Source organism: Diabrotica virgifera, chromosome 9, assembly GCF_917563875.1.
Source record: "Diabrotica virgifera virgifera chromosome 9, PGI_DIABVI_V3a".
Classification (NCBI taxonomy): Eukaryota; Metazoa; Arthropoda; class Insecta; order Coleoptera; family Chrysomelidae; genus Diabrotica; species Diabrotica virgifera.
The window spans coordinates 222,424,513-222,443,325 of record NC_065451.1 but is presented as its reverse complement, the minus strand read 5'-3'; the positions used below and the strand labels follow the sequence as shown (position 1 = coordinate 222,443,325).

General features: G+C 31.7%; 2 protein-coding genes across 3 annotated transcripts in view; one reads left to right on the top strand and one right to left on the bottom strand.

Moving 5' to 3' along the window:
* Positions 1–10,060, top strand: part of LOC114325043 (tektin-2) — a 40,272-nt gene extending 30,212 nt beyond the window's left edge. For both annotated transcript variants that reach the window (XM_050662911.1, XM_050662910.1), the window contains exons 5-6: positions 5,027–5,365; positions 9,669–10,060. In XM_050662911.1, coding sequence (XP_050518868.1) covers positions 5,027–5,365; positions 9,669–9,975 — 646 coding nt within the window. In that variant the 3' untranslated portion in view covers positions 9,976–10,060. The remainder of the gene's footprint in view (positions 1–5,026; positions 5,366–9,668) is intronic.
* A 3,977-nt stretch (positions 10,061–14,037) lies between these two features.
* Positions 14,038–17,686, bottom strand: LOC114325044 (uncharacterized). The gene is made up of 2 exons (XM_028272968.2): positions 17,362–17,686; positions 14,038–14,468 (listed from the first exon to the last, which is right to left on the bottom strand). The coding sequence occupies exons 1-2, from the start codon at positions 17,569–17,571 to the stop codon at positions 14,268–14,270; spliced, it is 411 nt and encodes a 136-aa protein (XP_028128769.1). The 5' UTR covers positions 17,572–17,686; the 3' UTR covers positions 14,038–14,267.
* Positions 17,687–18,813: the final 1,127 nt, after the last annotated feature.

The following is an 18,813-nucleotide window of genomic DNA, read 5'->3' as shown; positions in this document are numbered from 1 at the left end:
GTTATAATAGAAAGAAATAAAATGTATGGGAATCAGTTCGGTGTGGGCGGAAAGTGAGCCTTACATGAATTGTGTTTAAAAATTATTTAAAAATGTGTAACTAATACATTTTTTCTTATAAAACTCTCAATTTTGCACAACTTACCTTTCAAGCATCTTACTAAATGATGTTTCATTAAAAAAAAAAATTTAAAAAATTTAATTCAAATGATATGACGTCTCAAAAAATGTAATTTTTGAAATTTTCGTAGTTTTATAGAATTACCACCCCTTTAAGACGGTTTCACGCAAGTTTGAACAGATCTATTACAGTTTTATAAGTGCTTTTTTAAAGCTTAGGATGTAATATTTAAAATGCACTAAATTATTTTACTTCAGAAATGAAATATATGACGTCTCAAAAAATGTAATTTTTGAAATTTTCGTATAATTTTATAGAATTACCACCCCTTTAAGACGGTATTACGCAAGTTTGAACAGATCTATTACAGTTTTTTAAGTGTTTTTTTAAAGCTTAGGATGTAGTATTTAAAATGCACTAAATTATTTTACTTCAGAAATGAAATAAAGTATTCCGTTTTAAGAAAATTAAGAAAGATAACAAAAATGTAATACAAAAACCGAAAATTACCAGCTAAAAAAATGTTTATACAAAGTGATCAAAACTTTTTTCTGTAAAACTTACCTAAAATACATTTAATAATAAGCTTCACCAATAATAAATGTTCAGCAAAAAATTTTGTTTAGCTCTTATTTAGTATGTCTGCTTAATTTGGAAACTATTGATAACTTTTTTATTATCAGTTTTACGAAAAAAAGTTATTCTTTATAAAATACTAATCAAATATAAAATTTAATTAATGTTATACGAGGTATGTCAAAAATATGAATTTCACTCAAGAGTAAAGTACCTTTACATTTCACAATATCGAAAATTGTTATTAAGAAAAGTTGTTTGGAATTAAAAAAATTGTTTTAGTGTTCAATTACATTCTTCTAATTAAAATATTGTGAATAATAAAGGCACTTAACTCTTAAGAAACATTCAAATTTTTTACATACCTCGTACAAAATTAAAAAAGTTTGATATCTTGTATCTTAGATTTTATACCAGGGGGAGACCATTTTATGAAGAATAACTTTTTTTCGTAAAATTGATAATAAAAAATTTTCCATGTGGTTCCTAGCTACGAAGACACACTGTATAAGAGCTTCTGTATAAGAATTTTCAAATTGTAATGCCATATTCGGATTCAGCATAATCAAAAACAAAATAGAAACATATTTGATAAAAGTAAAATGATGAATTTAACGATATTTTAAAAATTATTTATACAAAACAATTGTTATTGTTTAAACAATTAATAAACAATTAGCGGCCAAATATGCGAGTAGAACTTTTTACTTTAACATGTATATAAACTAACAAAAAAAGTTTTAGAAAAATATAAGCTTGTTTGAATTTTTCCGAGACAATGCATGTTTTCGATCTAACTGCACTCCCCTAATGACTGAAAAAAAAGGTTTAATCATTAAAAGTGTAAATCATTACTGAAAAGGAAGAAAAAAAATTCTTCCATTGGTTGAGGCCTTTATTGATACCAATGTATATAATAAAAATATAAATAAGGCTGAGGGGGAAACTGGAAATAAAATTAGAAGAATCTTAACATGGCTTTAGAAAATGAAGGGGTAAGAAGAAAAGAAGAAAAGAAGAATAAAGAACGAGACAAGATATTGAGGAGAAAGAGAAAGGAAAAGGAGATCCCTATGTGCTTTTGATAGCGTCTGAAGGGAAAATATTATATGAATGTGCTCTGAAGAAAAGAGGAGTAGAAATTGATATGCTAGAAATCATTAAATCCCTATAAAAAAACCAAAATAAAAATAAGGACAAATAATTCAGAATATGATGAATTTCAAATAAAGATAGGTGTGCTAACAAAAATATTGTTGTTACCTATCTTGAATTTTTGATATAGCAATCTATTTCATAGATAAAAAATAAAACTTCTCCTTGTCCAAACACAACAAAAATGCAAAAAAAAAGAATACAAATGTATATTTCCGTTCAAAATATTGACATAATGATTCGACTGTTTGCTTATCTGATGCTGTAAAATTATTCACACATCGTGGGCAAAATTGATTAAAAACAAGTAATTCCTCATTACAAACAATAATAAAAACAACTCATTTTAAGCGTTTCACGACTTATCGGAAAAATGATATCATTGGTTGTATAATTTTTCAAAAATTTTATCGTAAGTAGTAAAATCTAGGGATTCGAGATGGGAAAGAATCTACTTAGATAGAATATTACAAAGGATACGTTGACAAATATAAGCGTTTTTATTATAGAATACATTTGTCATATTAGACCCTTTCTAAAGCCTTTTCGTTGTCAATTAAGAAGAATTTAGAATCCTGCTTCATACCCAAATTCTTTGCACGTGCACATTTATTTCGAATAGAGCATCTCTAGTACCCCCATCGCCTTTAGTATGTATACAGGGTGTTTCATTGGGAAAGTAACATACGTTAACTGTAGAAAGAGGACACTTGGGTGGTCTCAAAAATACCATACTTAATGGGTCTTACTTCATTAATAACAAAGATACTGGGTGTTATATCTATTTTGCCATTTTCTTATTTGGTTCATAACTTTTTAACCACACTGTATATTTATTTTATATTTGGCACGCAAATATTATTTAAGGTGTACAGTCAACTAATTTATTTAAAATTGTAAAAAATCCAGGTCCGGATTAAAAAATATTGCAAAAATTTTCCGACCCAAAAACAACACCCTGTACATTGAAATTTTTTAAAATAGATTTTGCATTTGAAAAGAGTATGGAAAACTAAATTTAGTGGTATACTTTGAATTTTTGGCAAAATGACTTTTCTGGTTAAATTTTGAATTTGAATTCTGAAATTATGTGAATTGCGAAAGTTCGAAGTAGAAAAAAAATTGAAATACGACTTACAACTTGTAACCATACTTTATTTTTATTTTATATTTATCACTGAATATTCTTTAAGGTGTCCAATCATTTAATTTATTTACAATTATAAAAAAATCCAGGGCAAGATTAAAAAATATTGGAAAAATGTTCCGACCCAAAAGCAACATCCTGTACATTGAATTTTTTTAAAAGAGATTTTTCATTGAAAAGAAAATGAAAAACTAAATTTAGTGGTATACTTTGAATTTTCGGCAAATTGATTTTTCCGCCAAAATTTTGAATTTGAATTCTGAAATTATGTGATTTGCAAGAACTCGAAGTAAAAAAATTAAAATGTGACTAATTTTAATTTATAGCATTATTTAATGAAAATTGTTAAAATGTTAACATTTTAGTATTTTTTTATTATGTCGACAAATAATTCCATAACAAATATTCACCTTTAATTAATAAATAAATAATACAGAGTCCACAAAAAATACATAACTTTAGTCAACGAACTGTCTTAAATAGGTATTAAAAGAAAAACAGAAAAATATTGCTGAAAAATAACTTTTGGATATCTAATATCCAAAATTTTGAACGAGGAAATAAATAGTAGGGAAGAACTTTTTGAGCGGATTCGAGACGCCTTCCAATAAATGAAGAATAACCCTGACGATATTAGGAAGTCAGTCAGACAAATAACAAAAAGAGCAAGACTTTGGCCATTTTGAACAATTACTATAATTTTGATGGTGACCATTTTGAACAATTACTATAATTTTGATGTTATTTTTTGGAAAAATTTTATTTTTTTTTAATTTGTAAGATAGTTCGTTGATTAAAGTTATTTATTTTTTTGTAGACACTTTATTATTTATTCATTGATTAAATGTGAATATTTGTTATGAATTATTTGTCAACATAATAAAAAAAAAACACTAAAATGTTAACTTTTAACCTATTTAGAATAAATAATGGCATTAATTAAAGTTAAGTCTCAGTTTAATTTTTTTTTATTTGAGCTCTCGCAATTCACATAATTTCAGAATTCAAATTCAAAATTTTGCAGGAACAATAATTTTGCCGAAAATTCAAAGTATACCACTAAATTTAGTTTTTCATCCTCTTTTTAATGAAAAATTTATTTTAAAAAAATGTACAGGGTGTTGCTTTTGGGTCTGAACATTTTTCCAATATTTTTTAATCCGGCCCTGGATTTTTTTATAATTGTAAATAAATTAAATGACTGGACACCTTAAAGAATATTCAGTGATAAATATAAAATAAAAATAAAGTATGGTTAGCAAGTTGTAAGTCGTATTTCAATTTTTTTTCTACTTCGAGCTTTCACAATTCACATAATTTCAGAATTCAAATTCAAAATTTGACCAGAAAAGTAATTTTGCCAAAAATTCAAAGTATACCACTAAATTTAGTTTTTCATCCTCTTTTCAAATGCAAAATCTGTTTTAAAAAAATTCAATGTACAGGGTGTTGTTTTTGGGTCGGAAAATTTTTGCAATATTTTTTAATCCGGACCTGGATTTTTTACAATTTTAAATAAATTAGTTGACTGTACACCTTAAATAATATTTGCGTGCCAAATATAAAATAAATATACAGTGTGGTTAAAAAGTTATGAACCAAATAAGAAAATGGCAAAATAGATATAACACCCAGTATCTTTGTTATTAATGAAGTAAGACCCATTAAGTATGGTATTTTTGAGACCACCCAAGTGTCCTCTTTCTACAGTTAACGTATGTTACATCCAAATAATAAGCAGGGAGACTGTATTGAACTATTCTCTTTGAAATAAGTAAAATAAAACAGATAATAGCATACATACTTTTAATATTCTAAATATCTAAATCATTAATCTCTACAAATTTAAATATGACGTGACAAACGAGACAAAATCAAGTATTTATGTCTATTTATGTCTATTATATTATTTCTCTTATTTCTTCTGCTTTCTGCTATATTTATTGTATAAATTTTACTCTTTAGAAAACATTTTCTATTTTTTTATTTAAGTTAAAGAAATTCAAATTAAACATAACTTCTTGTAGTTCTGTTCCATATGAAACCTGGCTGGAACACACACGAAACACCAAACAGCTAGCCGATAATGAACTAGCTGATACCCTCAAACTCAGAGAGTCTCTATTCGTGGTAAGAGAAAGAGCGCGCAATGACATGTTGGCTCAAAGAGACCGCGTGGATTTTATCTTGCGCAAACGCATCTATGACATCCAGAGGGTGAGAAATGAGATCGAATGGCAGCAGCTGAAGATGAGGGAAGAAATGGAGAAGGTGCTGAAGGAAATACGAGATTTGGAAGCTGCTCTTCTAGCAAAAACTGATGCATTGAAGTTGGCAGAAACACGACTAGAAAATCGATCTTATAGGTAAGAGTAACCCTAATAATACACTATTAGACATAGTTTCAAAAGTTATACGTTTTCTTAAACCTGTTATAGTTTCAAAGTTGGATACCATAGGTCCACACTGGTTTTAATATAGCTTTATATATCAGCAGTTTTTTTTTCAAGAGATAGTTGAGATTTACGACAGATGATGCAGTACATTTCTCGGAATTTTATTCCTAGTTGTTTTCTTTTTGTGAAAATGTACTTTTGCCAAGTTAATCGCCTATCAAGGTGGATTAGAAGGTACTTGATAGTGTAGGTTTATGGGAGTTGTGTTTCGTTCGGAGTTATAGATGGACATGTTTGTTTTTTCATGATAAATATTACATGGGTGGAATTACTCTCATTCGCCTTTATCTTCCATTTTTTAAGCCATCTTTGAATATTGTTAAGGTTTTTTTGAAGGGATCTCGATGCTGTAATTGGATCATGGTGAGAGGTTGCATACGTTGTTCTGTTACTTGTCGGTAGGTCAGGAGTGTAGAGCAAGTACAATATCGGTCCCAAGACACTTCCTTGTGGTACTCCGCCTTTTATTGGTCTTAGGCTTGCGTATTCATTATCCTGTTTGGCTACTACGAAATGTTGGTTGGAAATATAGCTTCTTAGGGTTTGATAAAAAGGACGGGGAAGGTTTTTCTTTAGTTTAAATAGGATGCCATACCTTGTCGAAGGCCTGACCAATGTACAGGAATGCAGCAGAACAATACCTTTTATTTTCTAGATCACTTATGATGTGTTTTACCAGTCTATGTACCTGTTCTATCGTTCCGTATTGTGTTCTGAAGCTAAATTGGTGTTGGGGAATTAGTCTTCTTTCTTCTATGACTGGGGATAATTGTGTAAGGAGACGTTTTTCCAAGATTTTTGATAGAACAGGTAGCAGGTTTATTGATCTGTATGAAGTCACCCTAGTTTTATTTTTCCCTGGCTTAGGTATGAGAATAATTTGAGCAACTTTCCATTGTTCTGGGTAGTATGCTAGCCTAAATATTGCATTAAATAATTGCGTTATAATTTTCAGACCATTGCATGTTAGTTTCTGCAGTACTTTTCCGTTGATCAGGTGATACCCCGGAGCTTTTTTTGGACTGATTTCATGCTGGATAATTCTAACTTGTGATTTTTTCTAATGGGTGATTTTTTGTATAGGTAATTCCACCTATAGGGTGATTTCAGGAAGTTATTTATTTCTTGCTTTGTATTACCATCTTACATTGGATGTGGCACACAATGTGGATGTTCCATATGACACGAAATAAAACAAGTCTTGCTATAGTAATTGCCAACCTCCGGAAACCGGACAAGGCACTTAAAAATAAAAGATTTTTTATTACTCATTAGATATATTATTCATGATCATTATGCTATCCAAATATTTGAGTCATTTTATAGTCAATATTCATTAAAATGTGATTATGAACACTTCGAAACTCCTGTAATTAAAAAAATATTACCAAATATCAATACCTACTGTTAAAATATTTTTAATATAAAAAAATTGCACTCGACATTAGACGCGATCAAAGTCATCCAAAAACGTTTTAGACGAAGGTTAATTGTATTGGTATCTGTTAAAATATTCCAAAAATACATTTCAAGCATGCATTAATTTTTAATTTTATTAGACAAACAGTGAACTCAAATAAAAAGGTATTAAAAATATATTAAGTAGAAAAAATTAAATTTTTATGCAGGTGCTTGAAATTTATTATACCGGGTGTCCACTTACATTTTCCCCCATTTTAAGTGCCTATAACTTCTAAACGGCTCAAGATAGAGATATGCGGTTTTCCCTGAAATGTTTTATTTTAGTAAAAGTTTTGTTTGAATGGATTGGATTTTTTACATCGCTTTTAAATAAATAAAAAACGTTGTTGACTTTTTTTATGAAACACCCAGTATATTTTTTTGTAAATTGAAAGAACGGTCATTCACCTATCCAGCGATATAAAGTTTTTTAAAATCAATTGTCAAATGACTGAGTAATTAATTTTTAAAATGAGAGATCCAATGTGGAAATCATATTATAACATAATATCAATTTGCTTAATTATTTTTCATATTACATATTATGTTATTTAGTTATGTGATTTCCACGTTGCACCTCTCGTTTTAAAAATTAATTACTCAGTCATTTGACAACTGATTTTAAAAAACTTTATATCGCTGGATAGGTGAATGACCGTTCTTTTAATTTACAAAAAAATATCTGGGTGTTCCATAAAAAAATCAACAACGTTATTTTCAAAAATTCGCCATTTTTTTCGTAATTGAAAGCGATATAAAAAATTCAATGCATTCAAACAAAACTTTTACTAAAATAAAACCTTTCAGCGAAAACCGCATATTTCTATCTTGAGTCGTTTAGAAGTTTTAGGCAGTTAAAATGGGGGAAAAGTGGACACCTGGTAGTAGGCAAGCCTTGAATGCTAAATTTGCGGCTACTCGAGCGTTATGAGGACCTCTTGGGTTGTGAAGATGTCCCAAAACCAAAAAGTTAAGTTTTCCATTTTAGTGGGGACTTTCCATTTTATAATTTAATTTACCATTTCCAAAAATCGTTTTATACGATTACAGCGCTACCTATCCATAACAAACGATATTATTACATGTACAGCTGGTTCCTAAAAAAACTGATACGACTCTTAGTAAGATTTGATCATTTTGAGCAGTGTATTTGATTGGTCTGACATTATTATATTTATTATGACAGACAAATAATAAAATAAACAAACAAACAACTGATTACATGTGTTAATTCATAAATTGTAATAATTATAAAGGTCTAAATTTTGATATTATTTTGAATTCTTGCAGTTTTCGCATCTTCAAAAGGATTCTCTTCTAATCTCTCCACAAGCACACGATCTTCATGAGCCGTAGATATTTTTGATCTTACAGAACCTTGCTTTCTTTTGAGAGTTTCTTGCTCTCTTTATCTTTTATTAATACAGTCGAACCCTCTAATAACCGATCATTGGTGGCTAGCCGTAATAAGTGTACCGAATATACGTAATAATAGTGCATACTATGTTAATATGTATACATATTTATATTGTTTTAGGTCTTTTTATGTCAATAATACAATAGCGTAACGTATTTATTAAAAAACCAAATTACATTATATTATGTGTGGATGCATACAGTAAAATAGATTATGTAAAAATTTTCGTATTCAAATTCATAATATGTATAATTAATAAAAAAAATATTTATTTAAAAAAATCGGTAATTGTAGCTTGTTTTTTGTTAGGTACATAAAATACTAGTCACTTTTGTTGCTCTGAATTATAAAAATTAGAAAAAAAAAAGAAAGCGATTAGGATGGGAGAACTGCTTCTTAAAAATTTTATAACAGGCAACTGGGTGGCAATATGTATAGTTTGTAGACAAAGGAAATTATTTTACGACTGAATTTGTCAGTAAACGATTGAATTAGTACTCATAACAATGCAATAAAATATTTATTACCTATCTGGCAAACCCAAATAATATAAATAAAACAGCACTACTTACAGGCCTTCGAAACCCTTGGCGAGAAACCATAGTACAAGTCATAATTTAAATTTTTAGGAAATTCGACGGATAAATTTATTAAGGAGTAAATGGAAACGTTTCAGGACCTCGAATTTATATTCCATAAACCGGCATATTCTTATAACCGGTACTCTAATAAGCGAGTTCGACTGTATATATTAAAAATTGTTGTTCTGCTTACGTTAAAATGGTTCTTTACGGCCGATAGTGACCAACCATCTTCTAATTTCGTTACAATTCTTGCTTTTAGTTCTTTGCTAGCATGTGGAGCAATTTTTTGAGGTTGAACAGAATAATTTATCTGACAAATTTTAAGATTTGGCAGTGACAGTGACAGTATATTAATAATAAGTACTATTTATCCTTCAAAATACACTGCTCAATTTTCTACAAAATACGCTTTAAGAGTCGTATCAGTTTTTTTAGGAACCAGCTGTACCTACAAACTGATGCAATAATAATCTTGAAAATCGGAGTACTTACAAACAAAAAAGTTGTAAGTTGTCAAACTTAATCAAAAATTTTAAGTGGCGGAATTTTGTACTGGTGAGTGTATATGAAAAAACTCATTGTATTTCCAGAAAAACAGAAAATCTGACAACAATGCAAATACTTGTACTTCCAGAAAAACAGTAAATCTGACAACAATGCGACTAGTTCCTTATGTTTGAACTTATTACAAAACCTTCACACACCATAATTTATATAATTCCTTTTTTTCATTATAAAACCTCTTTTTCAGACCTGGTGTTGAGTTATGCCGCGACGAACCAGAAAAAGGACTAAAGGAGGAAGTCCTCCAACTCCGCCAAACCCGTAAAGACCTACAAGACAAAATCGACTGCGCCAAAGCTACCTACAACGCTTTGGAGGACCAACAAGTCAGAATCGATAAAGATTTGGACGACAAAGGCCAGGGGCTGATGACGGACATTCGATGTCTAGACATGAGAATTAGACTGAGAACTGGAGAGTTTGCAGGACCTGCAACTTCTACGGACCGGAATATTCAGTTGACCAGGATGGAGAAGGAGATTCCACCTTCGTAAAAGTTTGGTTTGCTCTATATCCGTTGACATCTGACATTTTGCCTAGCATTTTTTGTGGTCGATGGATAATAAACGTTTAAAATTCTATGTTGTATAATTTTGGTTCTGATTTTCGTCCCATGCACTTTTTCGTTATTATTCCTACGCCAATAATCAATTGGAAGAACAGAAAAGAAAAGAAAAGAAAAGAAAAGAAAAGAAAAGAAAAGAAAAGAAAAGAAAAGAAAAGAAAAGAAAAGAAAAGAAAAGAAAAGAAAAGAAAAGAAAAGAAAAGAAAAGAAAAGAAAAGAAAAGAAAAGAAAAGATAAGAAAAGAAAAGAAAAGAAAAGAGGTGCAGTTCAGAAGACTTCAATGGACAGGACACCTCAGAAGACATTCTGGCGAAAGAATAGTAAGGCTGGTATGGGAAGGAGTCCAACTGGAAGAAGACCATGTGGATGTCCTCGACTTAGGTGGCGAAGTTATATAGCAGGAGACCTTAAGGCTATGGGCGTGGAGAATTGGATGGAGATTCCTCAAGACAGATAGGGATGGAGGCATGTTGTCAAGTCTACTAAATCCAGGAAGGGTGGTAAAGCCACGGAGGAAGTAAGTAAAAGTAAGTAATCAATAGGACACAAATTACACTAGATACGATTTAATAATTTCATATTTTAAAGAACTTTTTAGTCGGTACCAGAATTATAAAGGTGTTGAAGCATCTGTAGTAATTTATAGATCCTCTATTAAGGTTAACCAATGCCAATACTGTCAAAGTGAATTAAATATCATCTAGATCTTATCCAATGTGTTAGTAAAAGGCAACGAAATAGTTGTTCTGTTCCATTTGGTCTATTCTTGAAAATTTCTTATTTATCAACGACATAGGATAATCCTGTTTTAATAAAACAGATGTTAACAAATGTTTCTCCTCTAAGAACAAATTTTCCTTGGAACAAGTAATTTTGGCGCTATTACAGGGTGTAACAAAAATACAGGTCATAAATTAAATCACATATTCTGGGACCAAAAATAGTTCGAATGAACCTAACTTACCTTAGTACAAATATGCACATAAAAAAAGTTACAGCCCTTTGAAGTTACAAATTGAAAATCGATTTTTTCCATTATATCGAAAACTATTAGAGATTTTTTATTGAAAATGGACATGTCTCATTTTTATGGCAGGAGTATCTTAAAGAAAAATTATAGTGAAAATTGTGCACCCCATAAAAATTTTATGGGGGTTTTGTTCCCTTAAACCCCCCCAAACTTTTGTGTACGTTCCAATTAAATTATTATTGTGATACCATTAGTTAAATTCAATATTTTTAAAACTTTTTTGGCTCTTAGTATTTTTTCGACAAGGCAGTTTTTATCGAGTTGCAGCTTCTTTTCTAATATGTTTACATAAAGATTTTATGGGGGTTTTGTTCCTTTAAACTCCCCAAATGGTTGTGTACGTTCCAATTAAACTATTACTGCGATACCATTAGTTAAACACAGTGTTTTTAAAACTTTTTTGGTTCTTTTTATTTTTTCGATAAGGAACCTTTTATCGAGATGTCGCTTCTTTTTTAATATGGTTCAAAATATACCTAAAAATGTAAATCATAAATAAATTTTCCTATTATTATCAAGTCTCCATAATCGTACTTAGCTATATACAAATATGTGGTGGATTTGACAAATATGCAAAATATCTCGATAAAAACTGACTTTTCGAAAAAGTACTAAAAGGCAAAAAAATTTTTAAAACATTGTGTTTAACTAATGGTACTACAATAATAATTAAATTGGAACGTACACAAAAGTTTGGGGGGGTTTAAAGGAACAAAACCCCCATAAAATTTTTATGGGGTGTCTAAATTTCACTATAATTTTTTATTAAGATACTACTACCATAAGAATGCCACATTTTCATCTTCAATAAAAAATCTCCAATAGTTTTCGATATATTGGAAAAAATCGATTTTCATTTTGTAGCTTCAAAGGGCTGTAACTTTTTTTGTGTGCCCATTTTTGTACTAAGGTAAGTTGGGTTCAATCGAACTATTTTTGGTCCCAAAATATGTGATTAAATTTGTGACCTGTATTTTTGTTACACCCTGTATATACGGATTTAATGATTCTAGTTGTAATATTGATGATGTGATTTGATTTGTAATTTAGATATCTCTTGGTGTGTCTTGGTTTTCTATACACCGAAGTTTCATATCCAGAATCCTTCTTTGAGATTAAGACATCCAGGAAAGGTAGTGTGCTATTATATTCCTTTTCCATTGTAAATGTTATTGTCTCTTCTTCTTTGTCGTTTATATTATTGAGGAATGTGTCCAACAACTCTAATCCATGAGACCATATTGAGACTATCATTTAAATATATTTCCCATACTATGGGTTTTAAATTTTCCTAATTTATGACCATGTGATTGGCTTTCAGGTGCTTTTTTACATAGCTGATCTGAGCATAACTTAAATAACTTTGCCATAGAATACAACTTTGTGTAATTCCTTGTTGTATAGATACTTCGTCGGTTATACTTACAAGAAAAGGCAGCTGGGAAAGTTATCTGATCTGGTTTGATCCAATATTAGTTCCGGAAAATGTGGCGACTCTTCTGACAGCATTCTTAAAATGTACTTTTACAAGTATGTAATCTATTTGATATCTTGAAGATTCAGTGATTATTACCAACATCAAATCAGGTAGCTGTGTATATAGATTTCATTTGGGAAGTTTAAAGCAGGAAGGAGTTTGTAATCTCTTGTAATCTCAACGTTTTCAGGATTATCTTCTTCTTCTTCTTCAAGTACCGTGCCCAAATTTTGGGCGTGGGTAGCTTCCATGACAATTTGCCGATATCGTTCTCGATCTTGTGCGGCATGTAATAGTTGATCTGCTGATAAGCCAGTTCATTGAAGAAGGTTTCGGAGCCATGAATATTTCTTTCTACCAATTCCTCTTTTTCCGTCGATTTTTCCGTTGAGTAATAACTGCAGCATCCTGTATCTGCTACCTCTCATTAATATGCCTGAGATATTCAAGTTTTCTCTTTTTTATCACCTTGATTAAGTCACCTTCGCCTTGACCTACTCTGTTTAAGACTTCTCTGCCTGGAATGCGTTGAACCCAAGATATTCTGAGCATTCTACGATATGACCACATCTCGAAGGCTTCTAATTTTTCATCATGTTCATCATTATCTTCTACCATAATTTTATATGTGTAATTTTATATAGATATGTAGAACCTTACTTATAAATGGATCTCACACAAGTAAAAGTTTAGTAAGATTCTTCTTCTTCTTCTTCATGCACTTTGTCCGTTGCGGACGTGGGCTATCATCATAGTAATTTTAATTTTGTTTGTGGCGTTTCTGAATAACTCTATCGATGTTAGTCCAAACCTTTGGCGTAAGTTTTGAAGCCATGAGTGTCTTCTTCTTCAGGATCCGCGAGTTTGCTCTCTATTTTACCCCGTATTATCAGTTGCCGTATATAATATTTATCATATCTCATAATATGACCGAGGTATTCAAGTTTTCGTTTCTTAATTGTGAAAGAGGTTTCTTTTTGTTTTCCCATTCGGCGCAATACCTCTATCTTGGTGGTGTGGGCCGTCCAAGATATTTTGTCGATACGTCGGTACACCCACATTTCGAATGCCTCTAGCTGTTTCATTAGTGTTTCCGTTATTATCCAGGCCTCTGCACCATAGGACAAGATTGGAAATAGACATGCATTTTAGCAGCCGTATTTTTAGTGGGAGAGATATGTCGCAATGGGTTAATATATTTCTCATGTTGTTAAATGTTGCTTTGACCTTTTCAACTATAGATCGTATTTCGGTTGTTTGATCCCATTTCGAGTTGACGACTGGTCCAATACATATGTAAGGTTGGTAAGATTACCTCTCATAAAGTCTTTATAAATTCCCAGAACTAAGGGAAATAGCTACAGTAGTTTTTCTACCACTTTTTCCGATCTACAAGTGTTCAGGATGTTAATTTCCTCTGTAGATAAAATGACAGATAAAATAGGCACATTTGGCTTAGGTACAGATCATAAAATATACGTCACTCTATATAAATTAATTTTATTTTTTTATATATTCTTAGACACTACTGTCAAATAAATAACTTATTAAACATAATATCACAGAGCAAATATCACCTCAACAACAACAAACTCAAAAAAACAAAGACACTTTTCAAACTTTGCTTCCTATCTTTAAAATTCTACAAAATATGTTATTGCACAATGTTTGTCATCGATGACTCAATTCCTAGTAGTAAAGCATGTTTCTTTCTTTACTTGATGCGAGTTTCACTGAACTTCTCACATACACATCTAGTATGATTGGTAGCTTTGATCTCGATGTACTTTTTTTGAGACAAATGCAAGAAGGTAAGGGTTACTTCTTTGCCGAGCCTTGCTTGGCATTTTTCGTTGTACTTCTTGCAGCATCCTGATCCATCGCAACGGTGGAGAACCGTAGATTGGGGCCGAATCTGAAACAAAGAGGAATATTAATAGTAACAGGGCTACAAGAGTTCTAGACCACAATAATAGTTTTTCGTCAAATCTGGGGAAAAGCGGGCATTTTTCCCTAGATCTGGTGAAATTTTAAGCAGGATTCTAAGGTTGATTCTGCTCACTTTCTGCGCTTTTTATGGTGGTGGAAGAACGGCTCGTAGGAATGTGACGTATGAGACGTTGTTGGAAAAGCAAGGGGTTTTAATTATAACTTTAAACAAGGCGCGAAATCAACAATAATTTACAGGCAGAAAGACTGGCGAGAGTTTAAATAAGGTAAGTTTAAATAAATTGCAATAATAAAATTGACTTTTGAATTGAATTGAGTTCATTATTACGATATTGACCGTAATTTCGAAGCTATATGAGTCTTTCGAAGCTACATTTTGTACTTCCTAAAGAAACAGGAACCAAAAAATGCGAAGAATACCGTACGATAAGCCTCATCGTTAGACAAGGAGAACCAATGTCACCTAAACTTTTTAATACTTTGCTTTTGCTGGAACATGCTTTTAAGAATTGGGGTTGGCTGACAAAGGGAATAAAAATAGATGAAGAATAGCTAAACAACTTACTTTTCACCGATTACCTAATCGAAATAGCTGAGGATCTAGGAATGGTAAGAGGTACAGGAACTCGTATGGCTACAGAAAATTTAGATTTGAATATTAACATCCCGAAAACAATAATAATGACAAATTTGGTAACCAATCAGAATATCACTATTGGTGGACAAGAAATAACTCGTAGATAACTATAGGACATGTAATTCTGATTAGCAGGGATAAGCAGACGCAATAACTGAAGAGAAAAATAGGTTGGGTGGGCAGATTATGGAAAACTGGGAGAAACTTTTAAACTGAACTACCCACATTCCTGAAGAGGATCATCAATGTGTCCTCTCAGTGTGGACATACGGAGAAGAAACACTTATCTTAACAAAAGCCTCCCATGGAAAGGATAGATAAATACAAATATTTAGGAACATTGGTTAGTCCAAACGCAGAACAAACAGAAGAGAATAAAAGCCGTATAGAAATAGCAAGGGTAAAATTTGTGAAAATGAAACATCTATCATGTATTAGAGACCTAAGGATGGATCTAAGGATAGGGTTGTAGAGCTGCAACATTTTTACAACCTTGCTCTACGAATCTGAGGCCTGGACATTCAAGCAATTAGAGATTAATAAATTGAAATCTCTTGAGCGTTGATGTTATCGAAGAATGATACGAATATCATGGGTAGACAAAATTAACAATATTGAAGTCCTTGAGAACAACAAGGGTTTAGGTCGGGAAGGTCATGCACTGACGCTATATTTATAATAAGGCAAGTTCAGGAGAAATCGTTGGAATAAAACAAACCGGCATATTTATGTTTCGTGGACCTTAAGAAAGCATTTGACAGGGTCACATTAAAGGAAGTTATCCATTTGTTATACTCGAGAGAGGTACCTCTAGGAATAATTAAAACGATCGAAAACATCTACCAGAATAACACTATAAAAGTAAAAGTGGGCGATGAATTAACTGACCCAATTGAAGCCGGCAATGGGATAAGACAGGGGGATAACTTGAGTCCTTTGTTGTTCAACCTGATCATGGACGAAATAATAAAAAAAGTAAGAACTAAAAAAGGATACCAAATGGGAGAAAAACAACTTAAAATAATCTGCTATGCGGACGATGCAATACTAATCTCTCAAAGTGAAGATGATTTACAACGTATGCTGCACCAATTCAACATAATCGCCAGAAAATTTAACATGTTAATTTCCTCACAAAAGACAAAATGCATGGTTATAACAGCAGATCCAATAAGATGTAAATTGGAGCTGGAAGGTCAGATAATAGAACAAGTGATGGAGTTTAAATACTTAGGCATCACACTATCTAGCTACGGAAGGCTCGAAACAGAAGCGGAAGATCAAGTGAATAGAGCAAACAGAGCCGCAGGTTGCCTGAATGACACAATATGGCGAAATAAAAATATCGGAAAAGGAATGAAAGGCAGAATTTACAAAACAGTCATCAGACCAATAATGACATATGCGGCGGAAACACGACCCGACACAGAGAGGACAAAAAGATTGTTCGAAACAACGGAGATAAAAACCCTTCGAAAAATCGATGGTAAGACTCTAGAGGACAGAGCTAGAAGTACAGATATACGACGGAGATGCAAGGTGTATAACATTAATGACTGGGTAAGAAACAGAAGAATAGAATGGAATAACCACATAAGCCGAATGACAACAAATAGAGTAGTAAGGACAGCGAGAGACGGTTCCCCAATAGGAAGATGATCAGTGGGAAGACCACGAAAACGATGGAACGACAACTTACTAGAGGCACATTGAAAAAACAGACAGAAGAAGACAGTCTATACAAAAAGAAGAAGAAGAAGAAGAAGAAGTCCTTGAGAGGGTTATTAAGAGGGAAGAAATTCTACAGACAATTAGAAGGTGAAAGCTTGAATATTTCGCTCATATAGTAAGAGGTTATAGCCTGCTGCATTTGATTATAGAGGGCAAAATAAAAGGTAAAAGAGATGTAGGAAGAAGACAAACCTCCTGGTTACGAAATCTAAGGAATGGTTTAGTCTGAGCTCTAGGCTCTAACCATCTATTTAGAGTTGCTGTAAGTTACATAAGAATCGCCATGTTGATATCCAACCATCGATAGATGGTTAAGATGGAAGCTTAAGAAGAAGAGTGAGCTTTGAACTACTCTCGGTAAAGCACTGATGATAACAGCTTAATAAAAGAATTAATAAATCTGTCAAACAAGACAAAGAAATGACAAAAACTACTTTAATAAACATTTGCTATATCTATAATTAGAATTTTAATCCATGGTAGTACTTACATTTTTCATGTCGTTCTTGTAGAGGCTCCACATCTCATCATCAAAAACTTCCATAAGGGACATCACCCTCGGCTGTGGTTCTTTGCATGGGTACCTACTAATAGCAACCCTTTTGTTGTGTTTTAAAAACTCGTCCAGCAAATCTCCACCTACGATAACCGCACACACTGCAACACAACAAACTACTAATACTATCTTCATTAATACCATCGTTATCAATAAATTGTGGTAACGAATGAAATTTCAAGTACTGGTAATGGTAATACTAATACTGATTGGTGTCTTCTCTTATGTCTGTTTAAAGAGTGGTATATAAATTGCATAAAAGAGATTATTTATACCGCGGCCGGCATCTTATCGATGGGTAAAAACCAAAATGTGAGCGTAATCTAGGAAATCCAAATTGGTAACCTTTGCAGACATACACCTGTGAAGAGATGGATGTGGCGCTTATTATGGAAATGTAGCAGATGGGTACGCCCAGACGGAATTTACATGTAACGTACACTGCTCGACACAAAACTTGACTACTTTTGATACTTCTCTACAGATGTTGCTGAATTTTATCATCTTGTAGTTGCAATATATTTTCTAAAATTTTTAACTAAATTTAGAAATTTATGTTAACCCTTTAGGCCCTAAAGGGTTAACATAAATTTCTTTAGGGTATGATTTTGTAAATTAGTTTAAAAGAAACATATTCTTCTTCATACACCATGTTCTTTCAGAATTTGGTTACAGTCATAGCTATCTTACTCCACCTAGTTTCCAGCCTACCTTTTTTCTTCTTTACTCCTCTCCACCGGTTCGTATTCTTTTTGGTAGTTTGGTATATGGCGGCATCCTTTGGATGTGTACCAACCATCTCAGTCTTTGTGATTTTATGACACCTATGATATTAGGTTCTCCATATATTTGTTCTAGTTTTATGTTTGGTCATTTTATCCACATTCCATTCGATAGCTTTCCATTATAGGGGAGTGCATTTAGATTTTCACTTCGGAAAAAATCAAACAAGATAAAACTTTTTGTAATTTCATTAATAAATGTTTAATAAACAACATATCAAAAAGTTCTACTCGAGAAGTGGGTGCTTCATTTTTTATTAAACAAATGAACAGCGAAGTTAGATGTTTTTTTTAAATAACTCCGAAAATATAATTTTTAGAAAAAAAAACTGACTTGACCATTGAAAAATTCAGAAAATTTTACAAGAAAAACCTTATATAAAGATTTTTCTAAAATTAAATCTCTAGCTTCTGTAATTTTTTATTTATAACGCTAAAGTCACCCTTCTCACACACATTGGCGCAATGTAAACTAGCGTTGGAAGAAGTGCACGGTTGAGTTTTTTTAATGTAATTCTTTAACTAATGGATCACAAGAAATTTTACAAATTGGACATGAAAGAAGATAAAATAAGCTATCTTATGGTTGTAACAAAAAGAAATA

What these genes read in the sequence shown, in the direction of transcription:
- LOC114325044 (XM_028272968.2), bottom strand. Translation starts at nt 17,571, where the DNA reads ATGGTATTAATGAAGATAGTATTAGTAGTTTGTTGTGTTGCAGTGTGT. An exon ending in ACAAGAACGACATGAAAAAT is followed by an intron (nt 14,469 to 17,361) that starts GTAAGTACTACC and finishes TCTTTGTTTCAG; the next exon opens with ATTCGGCCCCAATCTACGGT.